General features: G+C 38.3%; 1 protein-coding gene across 8 annotated transcripts in view; it reads right to left on the reverse strand.

The window, feature by feature from the left end:
- The window catches only part of LOC106870514 (RNA-binding motif, single-stranded-interacting protein 2), a 158,947-nt gene that overhangs the window by 42,721 nt on the left and 103,698 nt on the right, over positions 1-12,528 (reverse strand). Inside the window, exon 2 of one of the 8 annotated variants that reach the window (XM_052977255.1) lies at positions 4,584-4,619. The exons of the other annotated variants lie outside the window; for them this stretch is intronic. Coding sequence (XP_052833215.1) covers positions 4,584-4,619 — 36 coding nt within the window. The remainder of the gene's footprint in view (positions 1-4,583; positions 4,620-12,528) is intronic. 8 annotated transcript variants of the gene reach the window in all.

Genomic DNA, 12,528 nt, shown 5'->3' on the forward strand with positions numbered 1-12,528 from the left:
CATCATCATCATCTTCAGCAATGTTTTAATGTCTACTTTTCCACCCTTGCATGGTTAAGACAGAATTTGCTGAACTGGACTTCCTATGGCTGGACGCCCTTCCTGTTGCCAACCCTCACCTGTTTCTAAGTAAGGTAATCTGGATCAGACATAATCTTCATGGAAGATTGGAAATGATGGACACCACACTCATTTACAACTCTCATGTGATTTCAAGGCAAGAAGACATTAGTACACATATGAATATATATAAATATATATATATATATATTATATGATGGGCTTCCATCAGTTTCTACTCACAAGGTCTAGGTCAGTACGGGGTATTAGTATTGGGGTCAATTCATTCGACTAAAAATTCTTCAAGCTGGTGCCCTAGCAAGGCCGCAATCTAATGACTGAAACAAGCAAAAGGCTAATGGTAAGCTACAAAATCTTGCATATTTAATCCAAAACAATGCGAATAAGTAAGCATTAGATTCGAGAGAGTAATCTGGATGCTAAAAGGTTAAAGTTTAAAGGATGAGTTCAACACATCCATCTCATTGGATGTTTGGAGGCAGAGTCTGCCTACAAATCAAGCATTTGATTGGTTAGTTGAATATTTAACTAATTGATTAATAATAAAGAAACAGAACTGAACCAGGGGTATAATGACTCTCCCTAGACACATCGACACCTTCAAGATATTTCTATAAATTTTGAAACTTCCAATAGTCCAAAGCTGTTACGGTTAGCAACCCCCCACCCCACCCCACACATACACTTTTGAATCCTTACCACTGTGTATATATATATATATATATATATATAAATAAACACACTGCAACTAGAATACATAACATTTAAACAACAACTCACTTAAGGGTTACATACATGTGTGTGTGTGTGTGTGTGTGTGTGTATAATGTAGGTATGTATGTATACATACATACAACTATATATGTATGTGCTTCACATATGGCAGTAGAGGGGTAGGGGTGACAAAGGTGCCTTTATATTCATCAGATGGCAGTATTAATAGCAACAGTAGTAGTAGTAGTAGTGGTTGGTGGTGGTAACAGAGAATGGGAGGTGTGTGGAAGCAGTTGACATTCCTGACATAGCTCAACTGCCCAGAAAGACTTAGGAATAAAGGCAGCAGGGATGGGTGTGTGGTGGGTCGAGTGAAGACATGAAGGACAAGAAGGGAAGATGAAAGCAAGTCTTTGGATGTGGTGGTGGTGGTGGTGGCTGGTGGTGGCTGGTTGGTAACAGAAATGATTTATTATCTACTAAGGTCACATGAAGCAACGACACTGCAAATTACAATATGGAATATGAGAGAGAGAGAGAGAGAGAGAGAGGGGTTGACAATGAAAGGGAGATATAGAGAAATAGACAGTGATAGAGAGAGAGAGAGAGAGAGAGAGAGAGAGAAAGAGATGCATAGATAGATAAACAGTGAGAAAGAGACAGAGATAAATAGACAATAAAAGGGAGAGAAAGACAGTGAGAGAGAGAGATATAGATATACAGATAGTGAAGGATAGATATATAGAGAGATAGACAGTGAAAGGAAGAGAGATATAGAGAGGCAAAGAGATAAAGGCAAGAAATATGGATCCCAAAAGCTTTTACTGTTAAAAAAATGGCCAGTCACAATCAATATCTCAAAAATTTGGTCAAATGGAAATAGGCTTAAAAGATCTTTTATTTCACCTGATATCCACCTATTTTAGAATGCGAGGTCAAACATTACATTGGTGAAGGTGGCATTAACAAAAAAAAAAGGCTTTTAAATTCACAATTGGTATTCTGCTAATCAGTGAGTTTGGGAGGCCATAAGATTAAAAGATGGGCCAATGAGGGAGCATTTATGTGGTGGAAAAGTTCCTTTAAGGGTATCATGGAAGGCCTGGTTGGAGGCCCAACCTTCTGAGTTCTTTTACAGGTCTTAGAAAAACTGAAGAACTGCTGCAATAAGTGTGTGAATCTGAGAGGGGAATATAGTGAATAAAATCATAATTAACTGGTCCTCCTGCATTCGGATGGAAGGCTTCTAAATATTTTGCCCAGCATGCTAACCATTCTCCCAGTTTGCCGCCTTATTGCACATAAATACGAACACCAAAATCTTTCATGGACCCCGCCCAAGGATCATACGGACCCGGGTTGAGAACCACAGCTTCAAAGGAAAAGACATGGTGACTAAACAAATTTCTTGGGACAAAACAAAATGTCAGAAGTAGCAAGACAGATTCTACACCATGTCATCGGCCACTTATTGGCAACAATTGAAGAGATTTTTAAACTAGCAAGATTGCTTTCCATAAGTGGCACTCACTATCAAGGAGTGGTGGAAGATTATTTATCTTGTTGCCATCACAGGAAATTATATGCCCAGACAAAGTCTGTCTTGAAATTGTGATTTATCAGTTTTAATGCTGTTGTACATGTTTTTATGCCTAATGGTTATTCTATCACTCCTACTAGAAGTACACTGAAGTCTACGCTTCCTTAATGAGGTCAGAAGACCGAAATATCTCCAGAGCCAGTCTCTTGTATTTTGCTGAAATAATTAAAATAATATTAGTCATTGGCTAATATTGTTTTTTTCTTTTCTTTTCTTTTTTCCTTGCCACATAATTATTCCTCGTTAGCTTTTTAATGATGCTGCTTTCATTAAATAGGTTAACACTAACTTGATCGCTCTCCTACATAGCTTGCCATCATCATCATCATCATCATCTGATGTTGACTAACCACTCCCTCATACAGCTTGCTTTTGCCTTCATCATTTTCATGTTAACACTACTCAGCCACTCTCTCACCACCACCACCACTGCTGCTGCCACCACCATACAGCCTGCCTTTATTACCATTTAATATTAGCGCTACTCAACCACTCTACCATGTAACCAGGCTTGTGGAATTCTACAAGAGTCCGTAAAAATGTAGAGTATCTGGTTCAATATGTGTTAAAATTTAAAATTCCACTGGTATCATCATCATCATCATATAACATCACTTCTACCTTGTTTGTGTGGATTAGTTTGTTGAGGCAGATTTTCTATGGGGTTCAATGGCCTTCCAGTTGCCAACCTTCACCTGTTTCCAAGAAAGGTAATATTTCCCCATGGCCAAACATATTTAGGCAGAATAGTGGACATGACACAAACGTGTATGTGTAGACATAGATACATACATATTTATATACCCCATGCTAGTAGAAATGAGTTGCCACACAGTAGAACTGAACCCAAAGTTACATGGTTGGAAAACAAGCTTCTTCATTACACAACCACAACTGTTTCTATGGATTACTTGCCATTCTTCACACTAATTCAACAAGCAGATTATCCAGTTAACAACACTTGTCCAAGGTGCTATGCAGTGGGACTGAACCCAGAACCATGTAGTTGGGAAGCAAACTTCTTACCACACAACCATGTGAAGTTTTAATACTTATTTCTCAGTGATTTAATTCTTCACTAAATGATATGGCAGTGCAAGATGTCTTCGGAAATCACCAAATAGTAGACTCCCTTCTGATCTTTCTACGACATGTTTACTCCAGAATAAACACAGTACCAATCAGTGCAGAAGTATCAATAAAGACCCTTTTGTTCCTGCCACTGATAGAAATTCCTTCAGAAGCTTTTGTATAAACCTGTGATAATATAATTGCCGAATTCACATCACATGTAAACGACAAATCGCATGCTATCTCTATGAATTATTCAAACAAAGAAATTTAAATAGACTCAACATTACGAGCTTTTTATAGGTAAAGTATGCGAATGTTGAATCCATCAAACAACATAACTGGGGTGGGGGGTGGGGGGTGAAGGTTTATATCTGAATACCAAGCAACCAAATAAGGCCACAGTAAAGAAAAATTTTATTTAATATATGGAAAAAATCTAATTACATTAATTGTAAAAAGTGACATATTAACGAGCTGTATTTAACGAATAAATACTATATTATCAACAAAAATGTTTTTTTTAAATTTGTTGTTATATTCCTGGTGTTTTACACTGCTTTTGTTTGAAGTAAATTAAAAAAACAATGAAGAATTTAGGAAAATAAATTTTGTCGTTAAGTACAGAATCATTTTTCTTGACATCCACATTGCATGGGTCAAATGGAATTTGTTAAGGCAAATTTTCTACAGTTGGGTGTGCCAACCCTTTGGCCCTCACTTGTTTCCAAGCAAGGTAATATTTCCCTGTGGCTGGATATGTCTTCATGGAAGACTGAAAATTAAGGAGACTTTTTAAATGACGACAACACCCACAACAATCACATGATGTATATAGATACACAACAGGCTTCTTTTCAGTTTCCAGCTACTGAATCCACTCACAAGGTTTGATGGGTCCGGGGTTATAATAGAAGACATTTGTCCAAAGTGCCATGCAGTGGGACTGAACCCAAGACCACATGGTTGGGAAGCAAGAGGCACCTGTACCTATCCTGTAGTGGCCATCACTCACGAGGATATAACAGTGTAATGATTGCAAAACTGACCGATACAAAAAGGCACACCCCTACCAAGGCAAAAGGGAGCAAGAAAAAAAAAAAAGAATCACTCTTACCAAATCAGTAATGTCCAATAAAAATTGATTGCTTACCTGAAAAAGATGAGAAAACAATGTTTTATTAAAGATGTGTAATACAGCATCATTAACAACAACAGCAACAACAACAACAACGATTTCATTTATTTGCCACCAGGGCAAAGGATGAAGGGGACAATGCAAAGACAGAGTGGGGGTTTACATTTAATGAAATCAATTAAATAAATTAAAAAACAGTGTAAGTTTGCATTTAAGTGCAATGAAAAGGAAGGGAAATATCTCAAAGAATTGGGTGAAAGTTGCGAAAATGGCAAGAGTGGATGTGAGTTGAAGAGAAGGAATTGGTGTTCAGGGAAATCTCAGACAGTGGAGTTCCTTAATTATCCCTAGAGGTCATCCTGTATTAAGAGCACTACATCTCTATCAATAATAATAATAATCATCATTTTTTGTTGTGAATGTATAATTTTTATAAGGTCCAAGTTACCATGCAGTGGGACTGAACCTGCTGAGCCAGGTGGTTGTAAAGCAAACTTCTTACCACACGGCCAAGCCGCATGCCGGCTTAGCAATATTTTCTTTTGGCTTAATGTTCTGGGTTCAAATTCTGCCAAGGTCAACTTTGCATTTCACCCTTTTGGGGTTGATATGAAATAAGGACCAGTTAAGCACTGGGGTTAATGTAATCGGTTACTCCTCTCCCACCAAAATGTCAGGCCTTAAAAGGATTATCATTATCATTATTATTATTATTATTATTATGTTCAGTTTTATGTTCAGACTGGCCAGTTCTGGCCTCTCACACCAACCCTACAATGTCGGTAGCAGTTCTGACAGAATTGTTAGCAGCATTTCTTCTGACTCCATACATTCTGAGTTCAAATTCCATCGAGGCTGACTTTGCCTTTCATCCCTTTTGGGTGGGGTGGGGAGTCATAGAATAAGAACTGGTTTGAACATTGCAGTTGATGTAACCAACTACCTCGCCCCCACCCACCCCCGCCCCAAACAGCTGGCCTGGGGCCAAAATTCAAACCCCTAATTGTAAAATGACTGATACAGCTTTGTTGTTGGCTTTGCATTAATTATTTGTGCATGTATAGACACACAAGTGTATATATATATATACACAGACATGTATTTCTTTTTATTAGTTTCAATGACAGGAAACTGGCCATGCTGGGGCACAACCTTCAAGGATATAAACAATTATATGAACTCAAAGTACATGTAGACTGGTCTATATTTTATCAACCTTGGAAAGTAACCAGACACTCTTGTGCTGTAGCCATTCATCACCATACATACATGTGTGGAGAGAGAGAGAGAGAAATAAACACGCATGTACATACTATTATCTATAAATATAAATAAATTTAGAGTAGAAGTGAAGGGTGTAAATGTTTAATAATAAACAATGACAAATGTAACGTCATAAAATATGTACAGAAACACACACAAACGTGTATACACATACAGATATATATATATACATACATACACACACACACACACACATACAAATGTACACAAATAAAGGCACACACACACATATATATATATATATATATATATATATACACACATACATACACATCAATGTATATTAAAAGTACAGTTTATTTTAATCAGCTTTATCAATAACTATTCAGTTAGTCAACTGTTTCTAAATCATTGATAGAACAAACAGCTGCTACGATGTCAGCCAAAATAGGCACATTTCCACTTTATGCTTTCACACTCGTGTATAATACTGTACTCTTTATAAAAGTGATTCTCACACCAGGACTTTAGCAAGTGCAGCAAAGTGTAAGCCTAGCTAAGGAGGTCTAACAACACTGAAACAGCTCTGCTATTGTCTCCCCTTCTTGCTGAAATTATTAAAACGATATTAGTCATTGAGTTAATAACTCATTGCACAAATTTTTTTTTATAATTAGATTATTTAATAATCCCTGCATTGCTAATTAGATATTTACTGTTCTTTGCATCACAAATGTTAACACTAAATTAAATAGCATTTTTCATATTGATGACATTTCAGTTATTTATTCTATGTAACTACAGGGTGCAGGCAAGGCCAAGTGGTTAAGAAATTTAGTTCCCAACTGCAAGGTTTCGGGTTCAGTCCCACTGTGTGGAATCAATATATATTCTATGTGGTAGTGAGACGTGGGCCCTGAATGCAGAGGAAATGCAAAGGTTAGAAAGGAACAGGGCTAGTATGCTCTGCTGGATGTGTAATGTAAGCATACACGTTCGACAGAGGACTAGTGTTCTGAGAGAGAGAAGGTAAGCATAAGAGGAAATGGTTGCTGTGTGCAAGAGAGAAAAGACTGCACTGGTTTGGTCATGTGATGTGGATAAATGCCAACAGCTCCATAGAGAAGTGCTGATCTCTCAAAGTAGATGGAACATCTGGAAGGAGAAGACATACCCAGGAGTAGTAATTTCGATTCCATCGACTCCAGTGCATAACTGGTATTTATTTTATTGACTCTGAAAGGATGAAAGGCAAAGCTGGCCTCAACGAAATTTGAACTCAGAGTGTAAGGATGGATGAAATACCACTAAGTACTTTGCCAGGCATGCTAATGGTTTTGCCAGGTCACCCCCTCTATTAATATATGCATATATGTGTGTGTGTGTGTGTGTGTGTGTGTGTATCTTTGTGTTTGCTCTTTCCCATCAACTGACAACCAGTGTTGGTTTGTTTACACTCCCGCATCCTCATAACTTAGCGGTTTCAGTGGCCTGATAAAAGAGACCAACGAAATAAGTACCAGACTTTAAAAAAGATTTAAGTACTGTTTGACTGAAACCGCTCAAGGTGTTGCCCCAGTATGGCCAAAGCTCAATGACTGAAACAAGTAAAAGATAAGACACACAACACATATCCCCAACGTATAACCACTTCTCTCCCTGAAACTCCCGTCTCTTCTGCGTGTCAGTGCAACATTAATTTGCCTGAAACTAAATATGTCCCACATATTTGCAATTCTCCTTTATGATTCACGAAAAGCAAAGATGGAACGGATAGCAAGATAACGTGAGATTTTGACTCCACACCCAAAAAAGAACAGAACATCTTCCACCCCTTCTTCTTGTTCTTTGACAGTCTAAAGGAGTTTGTAGGCTTCTTGAGAGGTATATCCCTTTCCATACCAATCTGCCTGAGACCAGCACCCTCCCCCCCCGGTTTTATGATAAAAAACACTTCCTGTTTAACTGACCTAAATTAAAACCTTGCATCAGAATTAAAAGATGGGTTTATGCTTGGAACACCAGTGGAACAATGGCAAAATTCTTTGACTAAGTTCTTCATTATTTCCAAATAAAAGCATTTTCAACAGAAATATTTTCTTTTATCTTTTACTGACTTTAGTCATGCTGGAGCACTACTTTGAAGGATTTTTAGTGGAATGAATTGACACTAATGTATATTTCTTAAAACTTGGTACTTATTCTATAATTGTAATAAAGATCTTCATCAATTTCATTTCCTCTCATTTGTTATATATAAATATATATACACATTTGTTACATACACAAATATATGTGTGTGCATGTGTACATACATATAAATTAAAAAACTTTATTCAGTTTTTATATTCTATTTTTGTTTTAAAGTCTCCTTTCTGCCCAAGACCAACCACACATACCAATCCAACACCCAAGCGTACTGCAATCAATTTACACCTGTACACCAAACGTGTGTGTTGCTGACCTACACACACACACAAGCATAAAACAAAGACATAGTTATAAAGGTGACATCATAGCACACACGCACAGACTGACACATCTGTAGATACAATAACAAAAGGTCACTGCAATATACACACGTATACAGGTATACAGACAGCATGTATACACACCTGTGGAGGTCAACACAACACACCTGAACTACACGAATCACTTTAAGAAATGCAGAGCAATTACACATATTAGCTGCAGATCACTACATCACGCACACTCAGACACACACACACACACAGAAGTAGCTTCCCTGATAAAAGAAAGCAAGTCACCACACACACACACATCACAGTTCTCTTTCTCTTCCTCCAACACAAAGAGTTCTACCGGCTGTGACACATACGCACGCACACATACACACACCACACTCTTACATACAGGGAGTTATAATGAAGTAGGTACGCACACACACACACACCCAACTTGCAGGGAGAGGACAGGTACCTCAGCTGAGCGATTTAATGTGAAATGTTGAGAATGTCACCAATGTCAATCATCTAAAACAGGTGTCAAAACTAAACCAACAAATGGTTTTATTAGATTGTGTTCTTTTCTTCTTTTCACTCCCCAACCAACCTCGTCCAGAAAGACTCTCAAACACTCCTTTATATATATCCTGGGCTCAAATCTTTAAAAAACACCATGTGAATTGAAGTCTCAATAAGTCCATATCTTTTGGGGCTTTTCTTCTTCTTTTACTAGCCTCAGCCACCTTGTAGCTAATGGCCATGCTGGGGCATTACCCTTGAAGGATTTAGTCAAACAAATTGACACTAGTACTTTCTTTTTTTTTTAAGCCTGCTATTTATTCTATCGGTCTCTTACTTCTTCCGCAAGACTGCTATCCTTTCAGGGTCAATAAGAGAGGTACCAGTTAAATACTCCCCAGCCCCTACAAACTACAGGCCTTGTGCCTGCAGTGGAAATAATTATTATCAAAATGTAGTATAGTTATAGAAAGACTGGTTTCCAATTTTGGCACAAGGCCAGCAAGTTCAGAAGAGGAGGAGGGGGGTTGTCAATTACATTGACCCCCAGTAGTCAACTGGTGTTTATTTTATCAGCCAAGAAAAGATGAAAGGCAAAGTCCATCTCAGCAGATTCTGAATTCTGAACACATGAAATGCCAGTGAGCATTTCACCCAGGCCATGCCAACCGTTCTGCCAGTTCACTGCCTTAAATATAAGGTTCCAAAATTTGGCAAAAAGACCAGCCTTTTTAGAGAAGGAGCTAAGTTGATTACATTAACCCCATTGTCCAACTGGTACTTGTGTTATGGAGCCTCAAAAGGATACAAAGGGAAGTTGGCCTCAGTAGAATTTGAACCCAGAATGTAAAGGTTGACAAAATTCCACTAAGCATTTTGCTTGGTGCACTAACGATTCTGCCAGCTCATCCAACCAGTATGATCTCAAGCTCAGATGCACGGCATCCACATAAGACCATGGTTGGTGGAGAGAAGATGCCCAGGCATTCGTCCTGCAGCGGACTAAACAAAGTCAATTCAATCCAATCTTTGAGTATTTTCTCTCTCTGCCCCATTCTTTTTCGGTCTTGCATGGCAACTTCACTAGTGCTAGTGGCATGAAGAATGCACCCAGTACACACTACAAAGTGGTAGGTGCTAAGAAGGGCACCACCCAGCTGTAGAAGAAACCATGCCGAAGCTGACATGGAGCTTAGTGCAGTCTGGTGACTTGCTAGATCCTGTTAAAGTGTCTAACCCATAGCAACAGGGAAAACAAGCTTCACACTATCTCCTTCGAAAGTTTAGTCCAGAATCACAGACTAAACTCTTGAAGTTGGTACCCCAGCACGGTCACTGTCCAATGGAGAAGAAAACAAAAACAAAAAAAAAACCCACAACACTGAACTAAAAATAGCAGAATGATTTGTTTTTCTTTTTTTAAAATGTTTTAGTTCCATAGAGTCAAGACAGATATAGAAAATATAATGTTGAAGTACATATTTTAAACACAGTTGTCTTACACACTGGAATCCAGTCAACCATAAAATAGGACAGACATCTATTTATAAAAAATACAATGACAAGTCAAATTTGTCATACATATGGGTGTGTGGTTAAGCAACAGATCACTTTGTAACCAGCCACCACCTTGGGCAAGTGTCAACTACTGTGGTCCTGGGGCTATTCAAAGCCTTGTAAGTGAATTTAGTAGACAGAAAGTGTGTGGAGTCTATCATATACATACACACACACAAGTTAGTCTGTGTGTCTTTGTTTGTTTCCTCTCACCACTTAACAACCAGTGTTGGTCTGTTTACATCCCTATAACTTAGTGGTTCAGCAAAAGGGACTGGTAGAATACCAGCCTTAAAAAGAAACAAAAAAAAAAGGAGCTGGGATTGATTTGTTTGACTAAATCCTCAAAGGTGGTGCTCCAATCTGGCCTTAGTCCCTTGACTGAAACAAGTAAAAGCTAAAATATACATACGTGTGTGCGCATGTGTGTGTATAATCATACTCGTTTTAGTCATTAGTCTGTGGCCACGCTGGGGCATCATCTTGAAAGTTTTAGTCAAACAAATCAACCCCTCTGCTTATTTTCCTTTTAAGCCTGGTAATTTATTGGTCTCTTTTTGCCAAACCACGAACTTACAGGGATGCTAACAAACCAATACTAGTTGTCAAATGGTAGTATTATATATGTATACACACACACACACATATATCACAATGGGCTTCTTTCAGTTTCCATCTCCCAAATCCATTCACAATACTTTGGTCAGCCGGAGGCTAGAGGACACTTGTCCAAGATGCCACACAGTGGGACTGAACCTGGAACCGTGTGGTTGTGAAGCAAGCTTTTTATCACACAGCCACACCTATGAACTTATCTTGCAATATGCTACAGCTTGTGTAAGAGACACGGGAAAATGGCAGCAGCGAAGAGCTGCAGCCTGAGTCCTTTCAAGTCAGCAGCCTCGCATTTTAATTATTCTTGCAAGCTAGCTACTAGTTTTGACAACTGTCTCATAACAATAATAATAATAATAATAATAATGACAATGACAATGATGACGACGATGATGATGATGATAACTAGAGTATTTGTACTCAGAATTATTGATTGCTTCAACCTCTCATGGCAGTCTGTTGCCAAAAGAACAACCTGTCTGCCACAAAAATTGCCTGGAAGCTTGCGACGGAAATTTACACGATCACTCGTTAGAGGAAAAAAAATTACTGACAAAATATTGCTTTGATGTTACACCATAAAGAGCAAAGTGTAATTGATTAAGATAAGCCACAAAGACATATTTTGAAGGAGGGTGGGGGTGTAGTCAATTAAATAAACCTCCTTACATGACTGGTACTTATTTCATTGGCCCTGCCCCCTCCCCTGACCTCATGGTTGAAGCGCTGCACTCACAATCACAAGATCATGGAGTTGATTCTTGGATTGCATGGCACATTGAGTTCTTGAGCAATACACTTCATTTCATGTTGCTCCAGTCCACTCAATGTATAACTTTGTAATGAACCGGTGTCCCTTTTAGAGGGATAGGGTTGCTGTGATTTCAGTCACATATGTTGTGGAAACCTCACACTGAACCAACTGACAGGAGACTATGAGTGAGATGGTTGGGAAATCACCATTGTCTCAGTTGGTAACACTTGGGGAGCCAGCCAGAAAGTCTAATGATGGTTGTTTCTGATGGGACCCTGTGGCAGGGGTGCTTGAGGACTCTACCTTCACAAACCCCCAGGAAAAGTGAGTAGAGAAAAACCATTTGCCTGGCTGGATAATCCAAAAAACGTTTGCATGGTTGGATAATCCAAAAAACGTTTGCATGGCTGGATAATCCAAAAAATGTTTACATGGATAGATAATCCAAAAAATGTTTACGTATTGGGTTTGGAGTGAATTTTTGTGACATTTTGCAAAAAAAAAACAACTCTGTGATTATAGTTGTTCACATACAGATCGGCTGTGATTGAAGTAAACTTGCAAACAAAGACGTCCCATCCATAACCATCCTGTTTTTTCATTTTAGGTATTGGAGGATTAACTCATTAGCACTCAGATTACTCTCTCAAATGTAATCCTTATTTTAGGTATTGTAGGATTAACTCATTAGCACTCAGATTACTCTCTCAAATGTAATCCTTATTTTAGGTATTGTAGGATTAACTCATTAGCACTCAGATTACTCTCTCAAATGTAATCCTTATTTTAT

This window comes from Octopus bimaculoides, chromosome 27, assembly GCF_001194135.2.
Source record: "Octopus bimaculoides isolate UCB-OBI-ISO-001 chromosome 27, ASM119413v2, whole genome shotgun sequence".
Lineage (NCBI taxonomy): Eukaryota > Metazoa > Mollusca > Cephalopoda > Octopoda > Octopodidae > Octopus > Octopus bimaculoides.